This window comes from Haemaphysalis longicornis, unplaced genomic scaffold (assembly GCF_048455015.1).
Source record: "Haemaphysalis longicornis isolate Haplotype H1 unplaced genomic scaffold, Haemaphysalis longicornis Haplotype H1 scaffold_3, whole genome shotgun sequence".
NCBI lineage: Eukaryota > Metazoa > Arthropoda > Arachnida > Ixodida > Ixodidae > Haemaphysalis > Haemaphysalis longicornis.
The window spans coordinates 88,394,095-88,421,911 of NW_027526335.1; the positions used below are offsets into that span (position 1 = coordinate 88,394,095).

Genomic DNA, 27,817 nt, shown 5'->3' on the forward strand with positions numbered 1-27,817 from the left:
TTCCAACCACCTTGACAGGGTGGATTGTCGCGCAATTTTTTACACTTTTCTTTCTCGAATTTTTCAATTTGATGACCTATTAATCGCGAGTGCTGTTGAGGCTCAGTACTGGTTGTTGTATTTTCGTTTACTCAATAGCCTCAAGACTTAGCAGATACTAGGCGAGGCCAAGTACTTGGTAAACAGTTCTGAGTAACAGCTTCTCATCAGGTGTCAGGTGCTGTCGCTTTTCAGGACAGAGTGCAAGCCAAATTTCGAAGGCGGTATGAGTGGCAAAGCGCTATTGTCACTGTTGCTTTCGAGATATTATTCCGCACGCGTGTTACTTCAACGACGCTGCTTTTCAATCTAGAGTATATCCATTTATTGTAGGTTATGCATTTATTTTGCAGGTGTGATGCGTCACGTTAAGTGTGCGACGCTTATTAGGTGGGGTACGCGCCAAAGAATGCTTACGCATTATAAGGAAACAAGTCCTGAATAACTAACGGAAATGGCAAAAAAAAAAGAAAAAGATCGGGGTGTTTCCTTTGCCTTGGGAGCTTTCGAAGGGCATGGATTTAAAAGGAGGATTTTTTTCTTGAGGAAGATCCGCGGACAGAGTATGGTCAGAAGTCTGCCTGCACTTCAAGTCGCACAACAAATCGTGCCGCAGGAAAACGAAAACAGCCTAGATACAGTTGTGGGGAACGAACTCTGGTGTCGTGCGTGAAGTACTTGGGCAATACTGACGCATCCATGAATATTGGGTGTTCCTAACGCGTTCAGAGAAACATCAAATATTTCGATGTTTGAAGATACACCGAAAACTGACAGAACTCGAGCTTTGCAACAGCCTCTGGAGAAGCGCCCCTGCACTCGCTAGATCTTGAGTGTCGGACTACACGAGCGAGAAATAGGGACGCGGCACACATGCTGCTGCATTTAATGGGGTTTGCATTTTTACAGTGAGCTACGTCACAGGCAACTTTTGTTTTCGTAAAGCACTGCTATTTCTCACTACAGGGGAACAGCACTAGGGTTTTACGTTTGCGGAAAAACGGTCAGCTTCAGGCTGCAACTTGAAAGGGGAGTTGTGTACCTAACGCAAGTCCTTATTAAACGCCTCTATACTTGGCCTATTCTGTTTACCTTTCCATGGACATCTCGCTTTATCGATAGCCTTTCGTTTAAGTGGGCATAGCCGTTGGGGAGCCATAATAGTGTTTTCGTGGACAGATCACTTGTTCACTGTGTTGCAAAGCCCTTTTCTTTTCTTTCGTAACAGAGTTGCCGCTCTGATCTTCCTCTGGGCATGGAAATGCACGAGCTGTTCCAAGAACAGCGCTACGATGGAACATGCAAGGCCGAGTCCCAGCAGCAAGAAGGTTGCCAGGAAGTGCGTAACTCCGGCGGAGGCGCCGTCTCCCTCGGCGTCAGCAGAGTCCGCAGATCCCGCGCTGTCCACGACAGCTTCGCATCCCGGAGCGGAGATCTCGTCCAGCCACTTGTCCAAGAGGCCGCCCTGGCGCATCTGGTTCAGCCTGCAGCCAGCATCGAAACAAAATACAGAGCTTCCTTTTAAAGGGACAAACAACCGATTTTGTAGCGCGAACTACACTGGCCGAGGTTTAGCGGTTTCGCGTGGCTCCTGGACAGCCCTGCTGCGCATGCGCGAGGAGCAGTGACGTCACACGGCGCACAGCTGGCGCGCGGGAGCCGCCGCCGCCGCGCGCGCCATGCCGGTCTGCGCATTACAGAGAAGTCATAGCCGCGGCAGACGCACTGGCGTCGGCGCGTGCCCAGCTGTGCAACTCCATTGCGCAGTAGCTAAGTTTGACGCTGCGCCGAACCACCGAGCCGTCTTTGTGGCAATAGAGAAGCAACCAGACATGCAGCAAAATTAAATATACATGTGTCCCCTAATGCGTATACCGTGTGTGTGTCATTGAAGCAGCAGTAAGCATGATATTCAAGCTAATCCTATTAAAGCTAAGAATATTGATTGATTGTAGGGTTTAACGCGCCGACGCAACGCAGGCGATGAGGCGCGCCGTAGTGGAGGGCTCCGGATTAATTTTGACCACCTGGGGATCTTTAACGTGCGCCGAAATCTCGTACACACGGGAATTTTTGCTTTTCGCCTCCATCAGAAAAGCGACCGCCGCGGCCGGGAATCGAACCCGCGACTTCGTGCTCAGCAGCGCAACGCCTTAGCCTCTGAGCCACCGCGGCGGGTGAAAGCTAAGAATAACCAGCTGAACCTTAGCTCACGCTACATATATATCCTGGCATAGCCGAGCTAAGCCAATGCTATTTTTCCGTCGAATGTACAGCAATCCTGGATGTAACGAACCTACATGTAACTAATTCCTGGATTTAACGAAGTTTTTCAATTCCCCGCTGTCAGCCCCATTAAAACCAATGTGTTCTCGACCTTTATGTAACGAAGGCGTTGCGGCTGTTAACCTTGATGTAACAAATTCGCTACGCAGGTGATCCATTGTTTCTTGCACTTTTTTTAATATCGGCTGGAGAAATGCACTAATTTAGCGAACTTCGCCCGCACCGCAAACTAGCGTGCGTTCCAGTGTCAGTGCAGTGTCGGTTAGGTGATAGGTATACGTCTGCCTGTCGGCGTGTATTCGCGCGTCTCCACTGCTATCTGTGGTGTCGGTTCGTCGGTGATGAGTTCTGCTTGCAGAAAACGAGAAGTTTTGTCTTTTCAAGACAAGCTCGCGATTTTAAATGCCATCTCCGCTGGCGAGAAAGAAGAGCGTCGGTTCCCGGTATACAGTATCCCAGCTAGCACACTTTCAACAATTTTTAGTGCGGAAAAGAGCACGAAGTAAGCGAAAAAACAGCCTTTCAGCATAATTTGGGTCCTTTAAACGCGTTAAAGGAGCCATGAAGAGAAAATACAACTTCGTTTAATTTGAAAGAACTAGGATTCAGTATCTCAATCAGCTCCATTACAACCACAAAAGATGTCTTTTTAACGAGAAAAAAAAAAGCAAGAAGTATTTAAAAACTTTCAAATTTTGCGCCACGGTGACGTGTTATGACCAAAAATGACGTCATACGGGCCAACAATAAAACATAATTTTCAGTGCGTTAACTGCACGTTAACATTCAAGTGATGCGCTCAAATGGAACTAGAGGCCCCATTACAGACGTCCAGGCATGTGTCGTCGCGATAGGTCAGTTAGGGGGCGGCCAATCGCACAAACAAGGTTCCGTGACTTCATAGAAAAGTTGCGGGAAATTGGCTAAGGGGTCGCGACTGCTTCACACGTTTTCTTTAACATCTCCGTTATTTGTTCGAAGATCGCGATGATATTTGTATCATTGTTATCGGCACTAAGCAGTCTTTATAATAAACCCAACTTGTATTTTGTCTTCATGGCTCCTTTAACGTGCGCCGAAAGGCGGGTAAAACTGATGCTTAAGTTACGTTTGTGAATACGAGGGTAAGTGACCTTGCTTCTTTGGAAGTGACTAAGTTCGCGGGAAAGCCGCAGGCGCGAATCATGCAGTTTTTCACTCTCCTTTAACGGTGAGTTCACCATCACTGACGCCTACCATTTTGGTTTGGTTTCTGCTTCATTCACGCGAGCTTTAACTCTAAGCGTGCATGTAACGAAAGAGGGCAAGTTTTTGTCAACTTAGTTATATCCAGGTTTAATTAACTGTATTTTCCTTATCCAAAATAAAAAGAAATCACTTAAAACACCCTAACCCGGAACGGTTTTGTTTGCTGATAGCGCCGCAGAACGTTTAAAATGGGAATTTTTAGATCTACCGACCATTCGAATAGCCCGCCAAAAGTAATGGTGGCAATCGTGACAGCGAGTCGTGCGGCAACGCACTTTTTAAAAAAACTGCACGTGAGATGGAAAGAGATATTTAAAAACTTGTCCCCGGGTAAAAATAAGACGCCGGCTTTTATACGAGCTAGACGACATGAACTTTACAAAAGTCGATCGTCTGTCCTTACGAGTCACGGGGTGAAACACAGAATGTTATGCAGGGCTGTTTTATTTCTTGCAAAGGGATTTAAATTGTGATTCTGCGGCTGTGTCTGCTTCCAGGGTTAGCAACCGGTTAAGCGTCGTCTTGCTCAATGCGCTCCTAGAAGCAAATGTTACATCATTGTCTCAGCTGAGAGATCATCATTATGCCTCCCCCCTCATGAGCACCGAGACCCCGCTACCTGTTTTGCTTCTCGCCAGCATGGACAGCGGAATGACCCGCCACGCTCCCCCCTTATAAATCGCGTGGTAGGGATATCTCTCCACATCACACCTCTTGCTAGGGAGGCGTTAATCGTCATGCAGATGATAACGCACCGTGGTGGTCGGCCGTATATTCTTTTTGTTTTCTTGGAAGTAGGAAATAATGCCATTGTGTGATGAACGAATGAATGAACAACTTTTTGGCGCGCAATGCGCACTTGCCACGTCTTGGGGAATATGGTGGGGGAGAGGGGCATCTGGGGTAGAAATAGGTGACCGGCAAAAAGCGCAAAGGCTCATGGGTACATTGTTTTTTCCCGCGGAGTGCCGCCACTTTCGTTTCGGGGGCTCTTCCGGGCTCCCGTATACGCCGTCTGCTTTCGCGCGCGTGTGTGCTTGTTGTTTATCTGTTTCCGCCGGGGGAAAAACGCTCAAGCATCGGGAATTCCATAAATAACAACGATTGACCCTACTAGAGGCTCAATCTGACAGGTAAACACCCTGTGACAAATAAACAACACGCACACAAGCGCCTGAAAGCCGCCGGCGTACGGGAGGGCAGGAAAGATCTCGAAACGAAGTCGTGGAAGCAGACGACGCATCCGTGAGCCTTCGCGCTTTTTACCGGTCACCTATAAAAGCCTGCGATAAAAAGCTTTCAAGCTTTCTCCTCGCTCTTCTTCCTCGAGTGAGTGAGTGAGTGAGTGAGTGAGTGAGTGAGTGAGTGAGTGAGTGAGTGAGTGAGTGAGTGAGTGAGTGAGTGAGTGAGTGAGTGAGTGAGTGAGTGAGTGAGTGAGTGAGTGAGTGAGTGAGTGAGTGAGTGAGTGAGTGAGTGAGTGAGTGAGTGAGTGAGTGGAGTAAAGTGGAGGGGAGGGGAGTGGAGCGTACTTGTCGTCGAGTGTGCGGCGCAGTGCCCTGGGCAGTCCCTTGCGCACGAACATGGCCATGGGCACCTGCGTGACCGGCTGGCGGGCGTAGTAGAACTCTCCCTCGAGCTGTGCGCAGAACTGGTGCAGGCGCCGGTTGACCGCCACGCGGGTAAAGATCATGGCGGCCCGCTCGGCCTGGATGGCGCGCAGGGTGGCCAGGCTGAACAGCTCCGAGGCCCCCAGCACGCCGCGCTGGTCCACGGCACGCCGATACACCTTCTGGAAGGCTTCCACCCGAGTGTACTGTGGCCGCAGGACACGCCGGTGATTACCGCAAGGTACGCCGTGGGGCAATTAGCTAGAGCACGGCGGAAAACTAGGGAAGAGTAAAGATGCTGCGGGAGTTTGAGGGTACGTCGTCGGAACTTCTTGTTATGTGGTCACCATTAGAAGACGAGGAAAGGACCCCTTCTCACGTTCAAGGGCATCACAGAGCCTTACCGGCCGGGTCGAATGCGATACTTTCCAGTCTCTGAGCACGTACTAGGCCCCAACAGACTGCTCTTCCTCAACTCCAGATTAACACATACCCCTACCCTACGAGGCTGCACGTTATACACTCCACCCTGTACGATCCCCTGTGTAGACACTGCGGCGACTCTGCCACGCTTTACCACATGGCACGGGAATGCAAAAACAACCCCGACATCGACCCTGTCCAAAACCCCTCCCGAGAGTAGTGTGAGAGAGAACTTGCCAGCTCTTGCCCCAGAAGACAGCTGCAGCTGATCGAACGGGCGATGCCGACGGGTTTCTCCAATGGAGCTCTGGACTGACGGCTCCACCCACAAGACTATTCTCATTAGAATAAAGTGGCACTTTCTCCCTCTCTCTCTCTCTCCCTCTCTCTGAAGACGCTGTGAACAAACCGCCTTCCTCCCCCCCCCCAACTTCCTTACCCTACCTTTGACAGCGCGCTGGCGCGGGCAACGAGGTCCTGCGCATGCGCTGTTTTCCTCTCGACCGTCTTCATTGTCATGCATTGCTTTCTGCATTGTATACTATCATCTACCAGCGATGTTTTCTACCCTGCTGAGTGTGAAAGGTTGTTTCACCACGTTGACACACAAAAGTTAATACGATTAAGGGACTTTTTAAAAAAGGCGCCTGGACATGTTTCTACAGCACGCCATATAAAAGCATGCCGCGTACGTCAAAGCAAAACTGTTTTACGGCATTCGATTCCGTAGGGAAGTGTTGGCGGCTCATTATGTCCAGGACACTCAATTTTAAATGTTGTCAACTTCCTGTACGCATTCTCTCTTGCTGGTGAACTTGGTTTGCAGTCTCCTACGCGGCGCATATTGCTCTCGTGCAGTGGCCATAATGTGTTTCTATCGACGGAAAGATGTCGGCGGTTCATAACGCATGCGCCACTATCATCATTACCCCCACTACCAACGACACCTGTCCCAAAGCTTGCCTTTAAGAGTAATTGTAATAGCCTTATTCGGTCTCTTGAAAAATACAAGTCAATGGGCCTCTTCGATTTTCCACTTCTGGCTTCCCGCGGGCTGCCCGCAGGTAGTCCGAGGATTCCCCGAAGCCATAGGGATACACGGGAAAATCGAATGTTGGACTGCTTCTCGGGGAGTCCGCGGTGAGCCCGAGACTGTAAATCGAAGAGGCCCAATAACAGAGGCAATAAATGCCATTAGTGAGATGTAAACAAAACAGGTAAGTCTTTACGCAAGGAACCTCTTAGGTAACGTAACGAGGAAATAGAAATATCTCATCTGGTAACGAGGCGAAAATTTTAACAGCGGAGCTGTTGTACAAGCCGTATAAGTTTGATGTTGAAGGGAAAAATATTTAAAAAAATCTGGTCGATCTCTATTTCATAGGAGTCGGTACAACACGAAAGTGAAATGGGCCTTCACAGGAGCAGTTGAATGTTTATTGTGCATCGATGTCAACTTGCACATTGCCATTTATATATCATCAGTACGGCACCGCTAGACGCACCAACATTAGACACTGGATTACACGACCCGGAGGATTTCGTAAATCCGACTGAAACCACAGGCGCTCGCAAACCGTGCGAAAGAAACAGAATTGGTTTTCAGCGAATTGCTTGGTGTATTCACGGTCCGCTGCAGTGAAAGAGCATCATTTGCGGGTCGGCAGCCGTCTTGTGGGTAAACGTGGAGACAGAAGTCCTGCTACCGGGTAGCTTCGGTAAAGGTGCGGCCACTTGGGCAGTGCTCCGTGGCGTGTACGGCAGACGGTTGAGTTTCGAAGAGCTCAGGTTGTGGAACGCGAGAGACAACAGTTCGCCGCCCGCAGCAGTAGCGCCGACTATTGGTGCTTATCAGCGTCACAACGCACTACTTCGCTTCACCTCGCCTAGACGACAGCCCATCTGAATAGATATTCTTATAGGAAAGGGTATAAGGCGCGTTTGTAGAGCTAAACAGGCGTGAGTCATAGCCAATTCAGCAAAGCGTCTGACACCTCCAGTTGCGGCTAGAGTGATCATGTGCTCGAAACCTAGCGCCGCCGCGTCAGTGAAACTTTTTCTGGCGATGTCTTTTCTGTGACGGATATGACGTCGGTGGGGTCTTGTTGTACCCCGAAATAAAACACTTTCGTGTAAAAATTCGAAGCGCGAGAATTCCCGGCATGCGCAGTGGCTTAAAAGAAAAAAAAACTCCAGCGTTGTCGCCAAGTGCTACCAAGCAATGCTTGGCCTCAGGAACACGACAATATCGATGCATATGATGATGACCACTACTGGCACAGTGCAAAGCTATAAGATGGAACATTTAGATAAACAATTTCAAACTTGTACAAACGCGTGGTGATGTGTCCTTCAGTGCTCACGTATAAAGAAATCCTGCCGCTTCGCTATGGTTTAAGCCTTGCGCGACTTAGCACAAGCTTCGCCAGTTGAGCTGGTGGAAGTCTACAACGATAAGGATGACTTTGCATCCACCCCTCGCCGCGAAGAAGACGACGACCTCTTGGATGCATATCACGAGCACCGCAACTATGCAAATAAATAATGATAGTGAAACTGAAGTATGTGTCCGGCAAGGCTCACCAACAAAAGCTTCGACATTCAAGTCTCGCGCGTGACTGCAAGATTTCCTGAATTTATTTAGGCCATATGAAGTCTCACAAAACAAACAAAACGTGTGTAGCAACGAGGTACAACAAATCGGGAATTGTGTCTTAACGCTCGCACAAGGACATAACGGGTCAAAAAAGAGCTGCACCAGAGGTTTAAGGGTTGTTCCACAATATGTAGGCATTGAAGCTTCAGCCGCGAAACAGTCACCGTCGAAGGATGCCTTAACGGTGTTGGTTGATAAACGTAATGATAATTTATGAGAATAATTTTGACCACACTGAATACTTATGTAGGCCGTTCTAGATTCCTTCAGCACGGGGAGTTAGGTTTGACTTCACCTCCCTCAATTCTCAATTGAGCGCAATCCTAAATCTGCAGACAAATGCAGGCCTGCAGACAGCGAGTACAGAACACAATTGATGTTCGAGTAGACGCAGCAACAAATGCAACATGATCCTGAACATAATTTTTGTATTTTGTAATTTAATTCGATACGGGCCAGCTAAGGAAGCATCGCTTATAAAATGATGTTGATTGATTGATTGATTGATTGATTGTAAGGTTTAACACGCCGACGCAACGCAGGTGATGAGGCGCGCCGTAGTGGAGGGCTCCGGATTAATTTTGACCACCTGGGGATCTTTAACGTGCGCCGAAATCTCGTACACACGGGCGTTTTAAATGCGAATGCATTTCTTAGTCGGGGGTTGTCGTGCGTTGGCCGGCGTGCGCCTAGCAACAGCTGTGGCGCGTGGCGCGCCTAGCAACCGGAGCAGGTGGTAGCTCGGGCGGGAGTAGCGGAGGGCAAGGGGAGAGGAGGAGCGCGCTCGGCGTGTGAGGGCGCTCGCATCGCGGAGCTCGGGAGGAGTAGCGGAGAGTGAGTGGAGAGGAGGAGCGCGCTCGGGCTTGTGAGGGCGCTCGCATCGCGGAGCTCGGCGGAGAGAGCTCGCGCGCCTAAATGCGAATGCATTTCTTAGTCGGGGGTTGTCGTGCGTTGGCCGGCGTGCGCCTAGCAACCGGAGCGGGTGGTAGCTCGGGCGGGGGTAGCGGAGGGCAAGGGGAGAGGAGGAGCGCACTCGGCATGTGAGGGCGCTCGCATCGCGGAGCTCGGGTGAAGTAGCGGAGAGTGAGTGGAGAGGAGGAGCGCGCTCGGGCTTGTGAGGGCGCTCGCATCGCGGAGCTCGGTGGAGAGAGCTCGCGCGCGGGGCGGGCGTGTTGCGCGGGTCTCTCTCTCCTCTCCGCGTACCCTCTCTCCGTTCGCTGCGCTCGGAAAAATATATATAAATGCAGTGGAGCGCGCGCCTCTCTCCCTGACTGCTTGCCGCAGTGCACTCATCGGTGCACCCAATGCATTCGCATTTCCGCACGATCCCCTTCGGGGAGGGGGGGGGGGAGATTTTTTTGCTTTTCGCCTCCATTAGAAAAGCTACCGCCACGGCCGGGAATCGAGCCCGCGATCTCGTGCTCAGCAGTGCAACGCCTTAGCCACTGAGCCACCACGGCGGGTTATAAAATGATGTTAATGAGGGATCATCACACATCGTACAGTCGCTGAAACCACACCGTTACTTAACCTCGAAGTACTCAAGTCTCTGATTTAGAATACTCTGGTGCGTACTGTTACGTTCGTCTTCCATTCGCCCGGGAAAGCACGCACCTTCATGGCCTGGTAGAAACCTGAGCCCCGCAGGAGCACGGGCCGAATCTTCTCTTCGCGGGAGAGGTCCTCGATGTCCCAAATCCGTTCCATGTCTTGCTTTACGAGCAGGCTGGCCTTCATGAAAGCGGTGAAGAACGTGGTCACCAGGATCGCCCCCAAGAGCCAGAAGCACGTCACCAGCCGCTGGCTCACCGGACTCGGCTTGCCCCAGCGAGACACGGCTAACGCACGAAATACATTGGGAGATGGGAGAACGGAGAGGGAAAAAAACGTATGCAGGTTGAGAGTCGTTACGTAAGGAAGGAAGAAAGACTTTGTTGAATGCCTGCAACAGACACAGTGTGTAAGCATTTCTCACAGGAGTCTGCATCTTGCTGGAACTTTGCGAAATAGGAGCAATTTATAAAAATTGTTGGCACATAGCAAGCTCTTAACTTGAATGCTAACTTTGCGCAAATACTTTCTAGACCGATCAAACATTTTTTTAACGTAAGACGCTGCTTCCTATCAAGCTACGCATGGCCTCTTCCATCTCTCCGGAGCCATGCTGAACCATTTTTAAACGTGATACTGTATTTCTCACCTGGACTACAAACTATGCCAAAATACAGTTCAGAAAACCCTGGAGTTCAAAGAACTACTCGTGCACGTTTATCCTTGCCATGCATTCTTCGAACAGTGGGCAAATGCCGCTTATTGTTTTCTGTTTTCACTGCAGAAGCGCATTGCTTCAACGGGGAACGGCAGGTGCCAGGGTTCCTCCAATACCATCCGCGCCCTGCCGGAGTGGCGGAACATGCAGGAACCCTAACGTAAACTTGGTGTGCTGCAATGCCACGAAATGGCGTCCAATCCAAAGCTTTTTGCGCCCCCAGTTGAAGCAACTACGTTCCCTTTTCATGGCGCTGTGCCAGCCAAATGTGAGAAGTGATAAAAAACTCCCCCCACCTCCCCGAAGGGGATCGTGCGGGAATGCGAATGCATTGGGTGCACCGATGAGTGCGCTGCGGCAAGCAGTCACGGAGAGAGGCGCGCGCTCCACTGCATTTATATATATTTTTCCGAGCGCAGCGAGCGGAGAGAGGGTAAGCGGAGAGGAGAGAGAGACCCGCGCAACACGCCCGCCCCGCGCGCGAGCTCCGCGATGCGAGCGCCCTCACAAGCCCGAGCGCGCTCCTCCTCTCCACTCACTCTCCGCTACTCCGCCCGAGCTCCGCGATGCGAGCGCCCTCACACGCCGAGCGCGCTCCTCCTCTCCCCTTTCCCTCCGCTACTCCCGCCCGAGCTACCACCTGCTCAGGTTGCTAGGCGCACGCCGGCCAACGCACGACAACCCCCGACTAAGAAATGCATTCGCATTTAAGCGCGCGAGCTCTCTCGGCCGAGCTCCGCGATGCGAGCGCCCTCGCAAGCCCGAGCACGCTCCTCCTCTCCACTCACTCTCCGCTACTCCACCCGAGCTCCGCGATGCGAGAGCCCTCATACGCCGAGCGCGCTCCTCCTCTCCCCTTGCCCTCAGCTACTCCCGCCCGAGCTACCACCTGCTCCGGTTGCTAGGCGCGCCACGCGCCACAGCTGTTGCTAGGCGCACGCCGACCAACGCACGACAACCCCCGACTAATAAATGCATTCGCATTTAATAATAATTTAGAGTTTGCCGGACTCTGTGGGTGAAAGCGGTAGGGGAAGGAATTACTCTTTGCCGATTCTACTCCCCGGCCCTGTTGTTCTCGACCCGACGCAATACAAAGCCGTGGCTACATGCAGGTGCACAGCGGGCAGCCCGTGAGGCCGTGTGACCTCCGGCTCCTCGTGCAGCCCTGGGTTTGCACTGGGTCATGACGCAAACACTTTAACAGTAACAAATATTTGTCGAACTATCTATCGCCTGTTTTGTTTTAAAAGAAGGGAAACATTTTCAGTCGCTCTAATGTTTGCCAGAAGCCGTTAGCAATAAATTAACTTTAGGCAGTGCGGAGAAGCCTCCTGTGGGGGAAAGGAAATGCTCATCGCAGAACGTGAATTTTGTTACACATTTCATCGCAGCCTTTTTTAAACCATGCAAGTGTCCTTGCTGGCGTTGGCTTGAACCTTATTAGCAAGTTTCAATACGCTAGATTGAAAGTAAAGTCCCGTGAGTATGAACAATTTCTGGAACATTGAGTGTTCAATCGGATGTCGCCAGTTGTGGCTTACCTTCGGAGAGAAGACTGCTGAGGAAGAGCCAGATGAAGTAACCCGGTCCTCGCGCCATCTTGAAGTTCGTCTTGAGCACTCTCTCGATAACGTAGTGGGATAGGCCGCACACGATCAGGCTAACGACGATCATCAGCCACACCTGGCGTACGCGCAATCCGGACAACAACTTAAAAGGTTCCGCCAGGCCCGAGCTTCCGCACGAAACATCTGGGCGACTTTTTCAGGACCACGGCAGGGCACCTTTTGTCGTGTCACTCGTAATCACCGGTTACCCGTTCACCCCGTCACGCGCGACAGACAGACAGACAGCAAACAGATAGATAGATAGATAGATAGATAGATAGATAGATAGATAGATAGATAGATAGATAGATAGATAGATAGATAGATAGATAGATAGATAGATAGATAGATAGATAGATAGATAGATAGATAGATAGATAGATAGATAGATAGATAGATAGATAGATAGATAGATAGATAGATAGATAGATAGATAGATAGATAGATAGATAGATAGATAGATAGATAGATAGATAGATAGATAGATAGATAGATAGATAGATAGATAGGTAGATAGATAGATAGATAGATAGATAGATTTCGGGGTAACTAGCCTAAGAGTTTTAGCAATAAATTATTATAACAGCATTATGGTAAATGGTAGCACTGGTAGTAGCAGAAGTAACAGTAGAATCGAACGAAGGGCTTTTTTTATCAGTTAAAATGTTTCAACAGGCATTCTCAAAATTAGAAGGTCAAATCTATTTTTTTCAAAAACCGGTGGGCCCTTCACCCTTTTCATAGTTAGCAGCGATGATCAAAGTATCACCCTATTCGTGATGGTTTTGAAGCTAAGAGCATGTCCAGCGCCGTATACAGATACCACAACTGCGGACAGGAAAGACCGTGTAAGATGTGATGATGAGGACGCTCCGAATTAGGCATATACTCACTTCGGTGTCAGGATAGGCTCGCTGGTCTGACTTCGTAACTTCCATATATTCTAAAAAAAATTTGTATTGCATTATTTTTATGCGGAGACTGGCCCGCTGAGAGCCACTGCTATCTTGCTTTCCGCAATAAACAAGTCGCAAGAAGGTAAATCTTTTGGCAGAAAAAAAAATCCTATCAGCAGTAAATAATTCACAGATATTTTCGTTAAATATATAAACACCAGCAAAGAGAAACCCACGAACAAGTTCAGAACCTTTGTTGTTCCTTTTGTGATGACTTGCAATGGATGGGCAGAGCGGAACTCAGAATTTTTTTCACCCCTTGTAAAAAATGCTAAATACATAATTTAAGGCCACTGTCGTCCTTTCGATCCTGTTTTCGCCGTTTCACTTATCTCTTGCAAGCGTCCCTGCTATGCGCTCATGGTGTTCTTTTTATAGTTTATAGTTCGCAAAAGAATCGTGACCCTGTGTCAGTATCCTAGCGAACATTGTTGTCTGGACCATGCTTTCTAAATCACAAATATTGAACGTACTATCGCAGTGATGTTAGTGCCCAGAACTGACCAGATGATATCGAAAACTTACACTACTGGCTTACGGCTATGCCTAGTGTGAAGGCAGGAAAGACGCACTAACAAATGAGGCGTTTTTTTTTTTTTTTTTCGAACAGAGCCAGATCCGGCCGGAAACCGAAAGTGAGTCGGATAAAGCGGCAGTGCAAAGAAAAACTCGCAACTTTCTCAAAGAAATGGGTGGCTAGAAAATAGTTGAGATAACGCCCTGTAGACGTGTACGCAGATCGTAGTTCGTAACGAAAATGAGCCACTTCCTGCTGTGTCACGAATCAAAATGAACCAATGCATTTGTCCAATGGGAGTTTGCTTTTGGCTTGACTGTTCAGACTGTTTCGTGGGTGTTTTCGGCAGTTTTCTTTGTTTTTGTTTTGTTTTTGCATTTCGGAGCTGGCTTATTATGAATTCAGACGGCAATTAGAAGATCGTTGAAAGATATCTGTCCCCAAATGTCAACGATGAAGTGAACGGAAGAAGTGAACGAAATTAAACAGATATGTGAAACAATGATTTCATTTCATCACCCCCGTTCCTACGAAATAATTCTGGCTATTTTTATTTTTTTACTCCCATATTTACCATTTCAGTATTTAACTAAATAGCCGCCGCTTATAAGCCCTGGTAAATCCCCCCCCCCCCCCTTGCTCTGAAAGTAGGAACCACTTCATTAAGGCGAAGAATAAGATATGAGCCGCCTTCTTGTGAGGCGTTTTGGAAATTCATGGCAAAGCAATGAAGACCTTGCTTGCTTCGCTAGTGCCTTGAGGCGTGCCCAAGATAATTATCCTAGGGAAGGATTCGAAAAGAGCATGTAATGGTTCCAAAAGGACTCGCCCGCTCTCCATGCATATTTGCACTGTTATTGAGGCCCTGTTGCATATTTTAATGCCTTTTCCACCAAAACTCAATCGTACAATGCTTGAAGGTCAATTTAAATAAAGTTTTCATAAGGATGCAGCATCAACTTGATTGCTTCAATTCAATGTGAGTCAAATTCAAACTTATCACCCCAGTACTGCTCAAATTCACGGCATAATATTAATTACTCGTGGCCATAAACTTCCCCTGGCTGATAGGTAAAATATATCATATAATAGTTTTGAAGGCGCTGCATTTAGGTCCGGTAACAAACATCCGCTTGTTTCTCAAATTTGCGTTAGGTGTATCTGGCTCACTTCGAAAAAAAAAAAAAAACCTCAAATATTCAGCACACGGCGGCGCGTGGTACCCTGCGTTCGGCCTAGAAGAGGGCAGGTCTAGAAACTCGACTCTAGAGTTGAGTGCGTAGAAGCCACACATGTGCCTCGAGGCATGTTGTAGCAAAAAGCTGAATATTAACTCAGGCTCGCTCGCTTTTCTTCAAGTGCGGCAAACGCCATCAGCAACGCAGTGTTGCTTTCGTGTGTATTTTTGCACCCACCAAAAAACAAACCCACGGCTTCGAAGTGTGGTGACCGAACGTGCAACAGTGCAGCTCGCAATGCATAAAGCCACCATGGCGGGCATATAAGAAGGCGGAAGGAAAGGGTTCGCTCACCACGGGGGAGAAAGTGAAGGCGAGGCTGAATAGGTTGCTGCTGAACTGCTTGGGCCTGCCTGCGAGGATCATCATCTCTTCGTACGAGTAGGGCACCGTGGGGTCGGCTACCGACACGCGCTGTGACGTCACCACCAGGGGACCCGGAGCGATGTCTGCCTCCTGCCGGACAGAGCCGCGGAGGGAGAGGGAGGGAGAGAGAGAGAGAGAAACATCGACGGAGACCTTGCAACATTGTTCAGGTCTGCCGAAATTTCAAAAACAAACAGAAAACTTTAACCCATTCGCGCAATTCTTCCGTATCTAGCTGTGGAATGCTGAATGTGTTGTTTGTACATAATGTTCAATAAAACCCTGTTGAGATTCTTGAAACGGTGCAAAAAAAAAAAACGGGTCGGATGGTCTGGCAGGTTCTTTTTGGATACTAGAACTTGTTCAGAAATATTCTGAGTGCCGCACGCGTAGGCACGAAGTTTTACATGCACCAATATCGCTTCTATACTCGAAGTTTCCTTATAAGGCTGAAAATGCAGATACAAATCAGACATGGTCGAATAGGGAGTGCTAAAAACGTTGATAACGTAAGGGGAAAAACTAAGCGGTTCTGTCCATTTTCTATAATCTCGAGCGTTCTTAAAATATCTCTGTGTGGCTTTTTATCTCCATGGAGCCATAGAATCCACAACAGTCCTGTGGGCTGAAATTTAGAGGGGGGGGGGGGGAACGGGGTGGCTATGACATGACACGGAGAGTGAGTGTTCCGCTGTATCTTTTTAGTGGCGCCTTCTTTGAACCAGTATTTCAACGCAAAATATCGCACATTATTGTGCAGCTAACCAGTGCATATCCTAAACAAAGGACTAGCCTTAAAGTTCAAACGTCTGTAGCAAACCTCTCGAATTACTGTCGAAACCTGGTGTAATAGTTGTTCTGTTCCTGTACAAGCCGTGAGTGATTTGCTAGACCCTAATCACCGAACTTGACGAATCAATTTGGAAACCAAGAGATTGCTTGAGGAACGGAACAAAGAGAAGTTTACCGGCTGTAGATTCCTCTTTTGATTTTTTACCATTGTCCCCACAACCATTTAAAGTACGTGAAATAACAATTCGCTTTTATTAACCCCCCCTTCCCCCCGTTCTATTTCGCCATTGTATACAACAAATACGGAAACAAACCAAACAGACTTACAACCCAAAAAAATAATCATTTGACGTAGAAACAGGTCATTTTGTTTTCGGAGCTACAATATATAAATAAGGTTACAGTATAGATATAGCGCACTGAATGGTCTCTTGACATTTGAGAACTACGATGGTACTGCCTTGTTTTAAATGCAGAGCATTTCTTTAACTCACATGTAGCGTCCGCCGTCCGTCCGCAACAGCTCAGCGCGCAGGTGCGCCCTCTCCCCCACTCCTCCTCTCCCGCATCACGCTACCCTCCTCGCTCTCAACAACAGGTCCGCACCCCTCCCCCTACACTATATAAAAAAAATAATAGTTATCGGCGCCTGGTTTCGATCCCACGACCCTGTGGGCGGAACGCGAGGTACATGGTGCTCTTCCCACTGCGCCACAAAAGCGACACAGAATCAAAGGCTACGAACGCGCCTTATATCCTTGACTCATTCAAACTACGTCAAGAAGCTGCTGATACAACGCATTCCCTACCTGTGGGCGGAACGCGAGGTACATGGTGCTCTTCCCACTGCGCCACAAAACCGACACAGAATGAAAGGCTACGAACTCGCCTTATATCCTTGACTCATTCAAACTACGTCAAGAAGCTGCTGATACAACGCATTCACTACCACCAACTCCCCTTACACTAAACGCTAACGCAATACACCCACCCCCTATGCGATGCATTTACTCGAGTCCCCCTCGCGGGGAGATGGGCCCAATTTTTTTTTTTCACCATACTTCCCATTACAAATATTTTCTTCTGATTCTTTTTCACATTGATCCCGACGATATTTGTAACGGGTCAGTAAGCAGACCTATAAGGTTATGTTCAGACTACTGACGCAAAAGACATATCGTGATCTATGTACGTAAAAAATGGCGTGTCACGTAGTTAGGTTGGCTGAGACGTGAAATGGCGTCATTTTTTTTAAGTTATTACGACAGTTGTGGCAACAGTATGAACCCGGCCTAAGCTGGACCTAAGTGCTTCGGCGTCTTGGAGTCTGGCTTCTCGTACATAGCGAGGGTTACATTGGAGCAGACAGACCGTTTAAGTGGTGCCTGTTGAGCCTATAGATCGACGACTTCCACATATCGCGTCATATAGAGCAAACGTTGTACTCACGTTCTTGACCAGCATTCCCACGATTCCAGGCCATGTGTTGTTCACAGACTCACCCCCGAAGGTGCCGTACTTCGGCTTGACGAAAGTGTAACTTCAAAAAGTAAAGGGCAACAGGAAGTACCGGTTAGGGTACGCATATAACGTCTGGTCACTAAATACAGAGGTCACAGCATTCTGGTGCCCAGGTGAACTTTGATAGTGTCACGGTTCATCGTTCTAACCCTCCTTTAGAGCCCAGTCCCATCCCTTTATCACCCGGCAGTGCCTGGACACAAGCTTACAAGCGTTGTTGCTAGATAGGCGTGCCATGGAGTGCATTTAACGTGACATTGCACGTCTTCCGAAGTCCGCTCAAGGAAAGTTCTTGGGGACATCTTTTAACACAGAGGCCTCTCTCCCAATACCTGTGAGGTTGACGGTAGCTATAAATTTGAGCTTGGTTCATTATGAGGTTTAACGCGTCGACGCTATACAGGCGATGGGGCGCGCCGTAGTGGAGGGCTCCGGATTAATTTTGACCACCTGGGGATCTTTAACGCGCGCCGAAATCTCGAATACACGGCGTTATCACTTTTCGCCTCCATCAGAAAAGCGCCCGCCACGGCCGCCGGGAATCGAAGCCGCGTCCTTAATAAATTTGAACTTGCAATAAAGGTTGTACACTCAGCAGTTATAGGTAAGTGCGCTGTCGCCTTGTCAGTGCGGCTGTTTTGAGCAATTTTCCGTGTGTGGCAACGTAACTAGCCAAACTCTTAAAGCTACACCGACGCGGTTGAGCAACAAAACTGGAGAAATTCGCCTTCAGTAGGCCTAGGACCTAACTGCTGCAGATATACCTACTATATATGGTGCAACGATCATTACTTACTTCAGTCTCAGGGAGTCTACCGTGGCGTGGGCAATCTCTCCTATAAAACCAAGCAGCCGGACGTTGCCGTTCTCGACTTTGTAGTCAATATAAGGAAGGTACTGCAAGAAAGGGAACGTATTGGTTTCTGTGCGCCTAAGCAGCCTATATGTGATATTGTAACATTAAAAAAGTCACGAACAAACTTTGGCCCTGTTTCAAAGTTTCTGGTTGTGCTTCCAGTGCGCATGCAACCGATCAGAGTAAGCCCCTCATTGAAACTTTTGCGAGGACGAGTTTTTTTTTTTTCGGTTTTCTGTTTCTCTAAGCAACCCCTTTTACAGATCAGTTGAAGACACCGTGTTACGATTGAATTTTGCCCCGTGTCCGCAGGTTATTTTCTACTCAACTATCTCCCATCTTTTGCCAAGATTTTATTTTTTTAAAGACGATAGTCTTTCTTGGGCTACTTACACCCAGAAATTTTGGTCTGTCTGTATGTCTGTATGTCTGTCCGTCTGTCTGTCTGTGACTCGATTCAGCCACCCGGCCAAAGCAAAAGAATGCCTGCGCAATAGTCTTATATAGTCACAGCTAAATCTACCCGTCTTGGTCCGGTGTAATGTTCATACTTGTCAACATTGTTGAAGAAGAACAAGACATTACGCAATTATGAGACAACAAATTAATACAGAAGTGATATTTGCAGTGTTCCTTTATAAAAATTCAAACATGCTTGACTTTTGCGAAAAAAAAAATACTTCATCAACTGCAGAAAAAGAATTCACACCGCCGTCGCCTGCTGTCGCCCGCGCCACTTTAGCTTCTGGCGCCATTTTAAGAAATGCAGTTACGCAAGGTTCCACTAGATAGTTTCCACGTTCTGCTTGCAACGCACGTGGAGTAGGGAAACGCGGTTCTATAAACGTTGAAGTAGTGTGCCTCGATTAACGCGCGTCTTCGCCGTACGGCAGCGTTCGCATCGAGACACCCGGTTTGGAGCAGTGGAACGCGCAAAATTTAAAATGATTTAAGCAAACCTTTGGTGTCTTTACCTTGGGAGGAGCGCGACGCAAGAGGAACAACATGAGAGGTGAGCGGTAAAGCGAAGGGAGGCATTTACTTCGCAAAAGCCGATAAAGACTATCGTCTTTTGACGTCATTTGCAACGAAAGGAGCAGATACGCGGCCAATTTTTTTTTGTCTGAGCAATCCCGCGAACTATATTTATTTGCCGGTGGCAGGTATACCTGGGTAAAAATTTTATGGCTAGCACTCGCAATAAACGATCCAGCTTGATTATGTTCCTGGACATGTTGACCCTACCCGTAAGGCAGCTCGAAGTAATTCGGAAGCGCTGTCATCACAAAGTTGTAGCTTGTGACCAAGCAATTCTGTTTTAAGAACTGGAGAAGAGTATGCGTCTTAGGGTGATCCTCATTGTTGCGTGGATTCTTTTATATTCAAACTTTTCGGTGTGGTTCGCGAGGTAATGGCACATAAGTATGTAATAATGCTAAGATAGCCTAGTTTATTTCCACTCGCTGTATTTCAAAGTGTCTTAGCGGGCGTGTTTTAATTCAAAAAAGACGTCTCCATGAAATCTCGTAGCATGCTCGATCAGTGCTGTGAAACGTTTGCGCCTTAGTCCCGAAGGCGACTATCAGCGCTGTTTGTTTTCAAGCAGAGATAACACAATTATTTAATCACATATTTAAAAAATTTAATTAATTGCCTTGCACAGCGCATACGCCCCCCCCCCCCTCCAAAGTTTCCCTTCGCCGTTCCCCCAAATAAGCAGTGTTGTAACACCTACCGACAAGTAGGCGATCCGCCATTGTTTGTCGCGAAGAGTGTCCATCTTGAAATGCGTGCGGCCGGCCTTTGAATCTGTGCTAAATACTGCCCTGGGAAAATTTTGGCCGTCAATAGAGGTATTGATTTCATTAGTGAAAAGGCTTTTTGTGCACACAATTCGAATTGCAGCGTCAACAACCTTAATTGCATTCGATAAAGCTGTTCATTAGAGTAGGGCGGGCAATGCCGGAGATAAAACTCGCTCATAGGCTGCCCTTGAAGGCAAAAGAAAAAGAAAAAAAAAAGACAACAGGACTTTCCTGCGTCGTATTGTCAAGAGAACCTGCGCCATTAGATGGACGCGTACGTGATTGAGAGCAGTAGAGTAAAGTCAACGACAATTATTGATTACGGAGCAGTCAAGATCACGAGGCTGTGGCCCGATCTCAATTGAAAAGATGACCGCGCCGATTTTTCCGGAGTCCTTCAATCATCCCGCGCATTTCGATGAAACGACATTCGGCAGCGCTATCGAGGAGGGCAAAACCGTTATTGTTAATATACGCTTGCAATGGTCGCTTGGGAACTCATTCGCAAGGCTCTTTCCTTGTGACATGCACCGCCCCTCTTGTTGCGGGAGCAAAAAAACAAAAATTTTGATGACTTATGAATCTGGGTAGAAGGCGCACGCATCGTCTTGCAATGCCCATTACTGTACCCGCGCGCCCAGATACCGTACGTCAAGTCACTCAAGCGCCGCCATATTTAGGTGTTCTCATTGCGGAAAAGCCAACTTGGCAGATTTTGCAAAACCACAATATCTGTTTCGTGAATTGAGCTAGCTCTTAGACAGATATCAGGCGTCTTTCTTTCGGCGCTAGGGTCGTAAAGCTATTTACTATTATCAAGCAGGATAAGCAAGGCAAAAGGAGGGTAAGAACATCTAATATGCAAAACAATGTTGAAAGTGGGAATTGATTCTGTAATTAGCGCCAGAACAACTAATATATTGGTTGACAACTGCATATTTTTGTTAGCAAAGGTAGGGGTTCATATAGCTTATATATGCCCGAAGGAGATTTAAGAAAGAAACTATATGCCCGGTGACGACTGCAAAGACTGAAATTTTATGAGCCCCAAAGCAGGGTGTCGAACCGGAACCGGAGTCGAATTTTCGCCCGGAACCGGAACCGACCAGACGCGTATTTTTTTTCCCCCATTTTGTAACTGAACCCGAGTCGGAATGAATAGAAGGAACCGTTCCGAACCGGTTCCAGGAACGTTTGGTAAAGCGGTTCTGCGAACGGTTAGAGCGAAGTCCGCACGTTCATCGCTCTCTCCAATGACGTACCCGATGAGGTCTTGAGCAAAGTGGAAGATGTAGAGGCATTCCTAATCAGTCGTGCGTGCTGCGTGCACTAGCCAGAAGAAAATAACAGATTTCTTCTAATAACGCAGCTTTGAAGTGAGTGGAACAATTTCTTTTGAGATTTTTTTTGTCTACACAGGCGTCTACCGACAGGGTACGTCAATTTTATTCCAAGGTTTGAACACTGGCTTATAACCACAAGTTTTTCATTACAACGATATTTCGAAATAACCAACGGTTGTCGGCGGTCCCGCGTGATTCATTATATCGAGAAGTGACTGCAGTTGCCTAAGCATATTTTGTATTAATTGAAGTGTTTTGAAACAAATATTTATATAAGGTAAGGCTGTAGGACGCTATTAAACTGAAAGCAAAAAGTGATCAACTGGTTGGATGGTAAGCAAATCCGATAACGTTCTTCAACACCTCCACTCCCTTAGTGCTACCGTCCTGCAACCTTGGAGTACCAGCGATTACAATCGGTGCTTGTGAATTCACTAAGCTACCCTAATTGCCAGAACCCAAACGCCGTGATCACATGTCGCTGAAGTGTGATTAGCAAGTTGCTAACGCCGGTGTTTCCCTATAGTCAGTGAGTCATTGTAGCCGCTTCTTCTTTCTAACCCGTCTGTTAGCAGGTGGGCAGAAAAACTCATGTTTTTCTGTCCATTTCGTCCATTTCGCCTTTCGTATACTGTAGGGTATAATAAAATTCTTGTTCAGTGTTCTCCAAGTGTCTGCCCCCCAGGTTTGACATACACATACATACATACGTACTCATACGTATATATATATATATATATATATATATATATATATATATATATATATATATAGCGAATCAGAATAGGAAATGAGGGGCTCGTTGAAAATAACACAGAAATAAGGGTTGGCAGTCGAGAAAACCTCGGAAAGCAAAGGGGAGGATGTGGTAGATGATTGAAACAGATTAAGAATTTGGAAAGAAAGAAAGAAAGTGAAGAAAAAATGCCCGCCAGGTGGGATCCGAACCCACGACCTCCAGAATACCGGTCTCGTGCGATAACCACTACGCTACCGGCGGGGCGATTTTCCCATTCACTTTCTGGGGTATTTATGTTATGTATGTTTTGTTTCCTGTGCTTGGGGGTGGTAGCCAGCGCCATTCGGACTAATCGGGGTGAAGGGGACCTTCTTTTTAACCCCCGGGTCGTGACTCGAGTGTCTACGACATGTCCAGAGTGGTCGACCAGCTATGAACCCTCTTAAGCTCCCTTTGGCAACAAGACTGCCAGAACAGAGGCCCTCGCTAAGCATGTAGCGAATCAGAATAGGAAATGAGGGGCTCGTTGAAAATAACACAGAAATAAGGGTTGGCAGTCGAGAAAACCTCGGAAAGCAAAGGGGAGGATGTGGTAGATGATTGAAACAGATTAAGAATTTGGAAAGAAAGAAAGAAAGTGAAGAAAAAATGCCCGCCAGGTGGGATCCGAACCCACGACCTCCAGAATACCGGTCTGGTGCGATAACCACTACGCTACCGGCGGGGCGATTTTCCCATTCACTTTCTGGGGTATTTATGTTATGTATGTTTTGTTTCCTGTGCTTGGGGGTGGTAGCCAGCGCCATTCGGACTAATCGGGGTGAAGGGGACCTTCTTTTTAACCCCCGGGTCGTGACTCGAGTGTCTACGACATGTCCAGAGTGGTCGACCAGCTATGAACCCTCTTAAGCTCCCTTTGGCAACAAGACTGCCAGAACAGAGGCCCTCGCTAAGCATGTAGCGAATCAGAATAGGAAATGAGGGGCTCGTTGAAAATAACACAGAAATAAGGGTTGGCAGTCGAGAAAACCTCGGAAAGCAAAGGGGAGGATGTGGTAGATGATTGAAACAGATTAAGAATTTGGAAAGAAAGAAAGAAAGTGAAGAAAAAATGCCCGCCAGGTGGGATCCGAACCAGACCGGTATTCGCACCAGACCGGTATTCTGGAGGTCGTGGGTTCGGATCCCACCTGGCGGGCATTTTTTCTTCACTTTCTTTCTTTCTTTCCAAATTCTTAATCTGTTTCAATCATCTACCACATCCTCCCCTTTGCTTTCCGAGGTTTTCTCGACTGCCAACCCTTATATATATATATATATATATATATATATATATATATATATATATATATATATATATATATATATATATATATATATATATATATATATATATATATATATATATATATATATATCAGTGTGTCGGTGTGTCGAACCGAAAAAAATATTCGCGAACCGGTTCGATTAGTTGAATTATCAATGAAATTAGAAAAAAAACATTTAGTAGTTTAAAACGACAGTCAAATCGAAATACAAACGAAATTCAAAATGCTGCTGTTCTCCGAGGCCAGTGGCGCAATTGCAAAGCAAACTTTAAACAATTACGAGATATTAGATAAACAGATGAAGTGGCGATGATTTACCACCTACTTTCTTGTCCAGACTTTATGTTGTCCTAGCGACTATTCATAAAGCCACCGCCAAGAGATATGACGGTAGTATATATTTTCTGCTTTCCTTTTTTTGTTGAAATCGCAATCGTCGCTATGGAATCGCCCATCACGCTAACCTTGAAGCCTTAAATGTAGGCCTGCGTACTGGCGCGTTCGAATACCAGCGCTTCATACCAATGGAGCACATTTTTTCTTATATTTGTAACAAAACAGAAATAAAATTACACCATATTCCCTGGGGAACCCTGATGAGGATGCGAAGCATCATGGGGGTTCCGTGTGGTTACATTGTGTTGCCGTTATGTTGAGTGATCTGGTGTTTAGTAGCGCCAGAGGGAATTCCTCGTCCGGGTCCACACCGGTGGCAAAGGCACGCAAGTACTGTTGTGTTACGGTGAGTAGGCGGTGGTTTTCGAGGCGCCGAAACTCGTCCATCATGTTCTTGTCGATGTTGTCGTCTCTGTGTCGTCATCATGTATCGTCAACAACCTTTACCTCACCAACGCTGACGGAGACTACCGATTCTACAATCGGTAGTCTCCGTCAGCGTTGGTGAGGTAAAGGTTGTTGACGTTGGTGCACCGGCTGAGAGCAACGTACACGCCCTCCTCTTCGCAGTTTTGTCTTCTTCTCCTTCTTCTTCAGCGGTTCTCCTACGGGAAGATGATGACGGTGGTTGAACGCGAAGCTATCTCGTGATAGATTCTTTGGTTGGCCAATTCCTAGGGGCATCCTGCCACAATCATCACCAGAGGCGCTGCGGACGGGGCACGGACGCGGGACATCCCGCCGAGCAAGAGATGATTCGTATCTAGAATCCTACAGCAGGCACATAAATACTACCAATGAATTACATTATTTGGTCACCCTGAATAATTTGTTAGCTGTCACCTTATCAAATGTGTAGGCCACACTTTTGTAAAAGTAAGCTTTAGTTGACGCTCAGTCACTGCATTATTGCTCTGGCCACTGCAATTCCCTTTGCGATAGCTATCCCGGGTGTGTGCATTACAATCAGTATGTCATCGTACTGCCTGACCCCCGGCCATCGTTCCGTGTGCTACATTGCGGAATCTTATAACAGATTATGCTGTTACAAAATGAAAGGGAAATTTGACGCGCGGAGCATGAGACGGGACTTTTTTGGGTAGACGTTATTTAATTCGTCCACAGCAGTACTCCCTTCCGGAACGAGTAGCACTAGAAGTAATGTAGCGAGTTGGGCAGTCAGTACAAGTGCACCTTCGAAAAAAAGCAGATCTGAAAGAGACAAAACTGCATCAGCAGCAAACGGCTCAGCCACTGAGCAGCTCCTGCGGTCACACTCGTCAAGTATTAACAATTTGCAGGTGTCAGACCTTTAAAAATTACGAAATGCAAAAAGTTTGCACACATCGAGTGTGGGCTTTCGCTTTTGCGCAGTGGAGCACTCCTAGAGCCTGCTTGCTCCAATAAAGTCGCAGCTAGGGAAGGGCAAAGTCGTTTTATATCCCCTGAAATCTGCCGAGAATGACATTTCGCTTGGTCAGCTTGCACTACGCTCGCGCTTCCAGCAGCAACAGACCATTGCTACATTGGTACTCATTCATTTCCCGTGTTGTAACATAGAGCGTGATAGTGTTCAATTGTATGGAGGGGAAAGTGCGCGAGCGGGTACGAAGTTGATGGCACGTGAAAGAAAAAAAGGCCTGAATTGCATTGACTGTGCAATATCAAGAACGGAGGGTCGAACCGTTTCGACATGAACCGGTAACCGTTATTTCCTTTTTCGGTTCAGTTCCGGTTCGACACCACCCTGTACCAATATGTATATATATATATATATATATATATATATATATATATATATAGGAAATGAGGGACTCGTAGAAATAACCCTTATTTCTATATATATATATATATATATATATATATATATATATATATATATATATATATATATATATATATATATATATATATATATATATATATATCTATATATATATATATATATATATATATATATATATATATATATATATATATATATATAGAGAGAGAGAGAGAGAGAGAGAGAGAGAGAGAGAGAGAGATAAAGGTTGGCAGTCAAGAAAACTTCAGAAAGCAAAGGGGAGGATGTGGTAGGTCACTGAAACAGATAAGAATACGACCTCCAGAATACGCGTCTGGTGCGATGGCCTTGACTGCCAACCTTTATTTCTGTCTTAATTCAACGAGCCCCTCATTACATCTTCTGATTCGCTATATGCATAGCGAAAATGTTACAGTATTACCGTACTTTCCACGCTGGCTCAAGTATTTAGATGTGACGATCTTTCTGAAGGCGTATTATTGCACAGCTTTACGTAGTGAATTGTTTTACCAGGAGTAGACCCTTTGCAAAAAGGTGGGCCACACTGAGCATTCAGCGGTGGCAACACTGGTGGTTGAGGCGACGACGCCATGATAAAGGAAGCGTCGCGCAGGAACGCCGTTGCGGTTACGCGCTTTGGCCCACCGCTTCACCGTTCTGCGCCTCATAAAGAGATGTTGATGTTTCTGGCTGCTAGTGCTCTTGTAGCATTATAAGGCATGATGCCCACGCACTGCTGCGTACCTCTTTGCAAGCGGTATACGTTTACGTGCAGTGATGCTGGGCGAAAGGTGGCTACGACGCGCACCTTTATAGTCTGCCGTTTTAATTTGGCAATCTCCAGGGCAATGCGTTTTCTTTATACCCTATCTTAAGAGCTGCCTTTTACGGGCCGGTCACGACTGCCACCGTTATTAGTGCCGAACCTTAAGGCAGCAGAGTTGTTTCGGTGCAGGCGAATTCGAACCTGCATTTGTGCTTCGCTCTGCCCGCGCTCATGGAGGTTTCTACATCTGTGAACCGCAAACGCGCTCGTCTTCCTTTTGTAGAACTGTTTTGTGGGGCAGTTTCACGTGCGGATCATGACTGCCGAAGTTTTAATGCAAACATTGAAGCAATAGAGTTGTGTCGGTGCAGCCAAGAAATTCGAGCCTGCAGGCGTGCTTCGCTCTGGTTTTGACATTTCAACGGCAGCATACATAGGGAATGCGGTCTAGGATTTAATTTTTGTCCTTGCACTATGCGAATTTCGTTCTCTCGTGGTGTTAACGGCGCATGCCTTGCAGCAAACACGCCGTATTCGAACTGAATTAGAATCTTGCTTTCCTATAAAAATCGATGTAAGGACGAACCCCCCGACGCAATGCACGGATTGTACTGCTTATGTGATACAGGTGCACGATACATCACATGTTTATGCTTGCATAACTTATTTGCATGTCCTATCAAGGGTTTCCAACTGACATACAGACTAAAAAAAGATGGATTGCAGCGATCAAGAGAGATGAGGGCCAATATCTTACCATCTGAAGGCAACGAAAGTTTGTTCAGAACATTTCGTGGTGACAAGAGCAGTGTCTTTATGTATGCTTTCGTGCGTTCCGCAAATGGTTTAGAATATATCTTCGTCTGGATATATCTTCACATGTAACCTTCCTCTTTTACAAGAGTCAATAAACTTCTTCTTCTTCTTCTTCTTAAAGTTTGAATAGTCGCAACGTGAGCGCTCATCAAAGAACTGGCCCCTCATAGTCCGTTCATAGCGGCCAGCCGCCACTACGACGGGGCAAGCGCGCATCGAGCAACCCCAATTAGCACTCGACGACTAAACAAGTAGGCAGCGGTAAGGCTATTCGTTCTTAGTAACAAATCCTGAATTCGTTTGTTGCTGTTCGTCATCCGAGACGACGGTATTCCACGCAGAAATTGTAGGATCTCGTACAGTCCGTGAGTCGACTACCTCGTCGAATAAAAGTCAAGAATGTGCCGCTCTTCGAATAAAGGAAGAGCAGCAA

At 47.1% G+C, this 27,817-nt stretch overlaps 1 protein-coding gene across 1 annotated transcript; it reads right to left on the reverse strand.

Moving 5' to 3' along the window:
* Positions 1-838: 838 nt before the first annotated feature.
* LOC144173323 (glutamate receptor-like) lies at positions 839-18,395 on the reverse strand. Its single transcript, XM_077701806.1, has 7 exons — positions 18,325-18,395; positions 17,457-17,547; positions 15,144-15,305; positions 12,073-12,214; positions 9,874-10,097; positions 5,103-5,386; positions 839-1,523 (listed from the first exon to the last, which is right to left on the reverse strand). Exons 2-7 carry the CDS (start codon positions 17,469-17,471, stop codon positions 1,220-1,222), a joined length of 1,131 nt encoding a protein of 376 aa, XP_077557932.1. The 5' UTR covers positions 17,472-17,547; positions 18,325-18,395; the 3' UTR covers positions 839-1,219.
* Between the last annotated feature and the right edge of the window lie 9,422 nt (positions 18,396-27,817).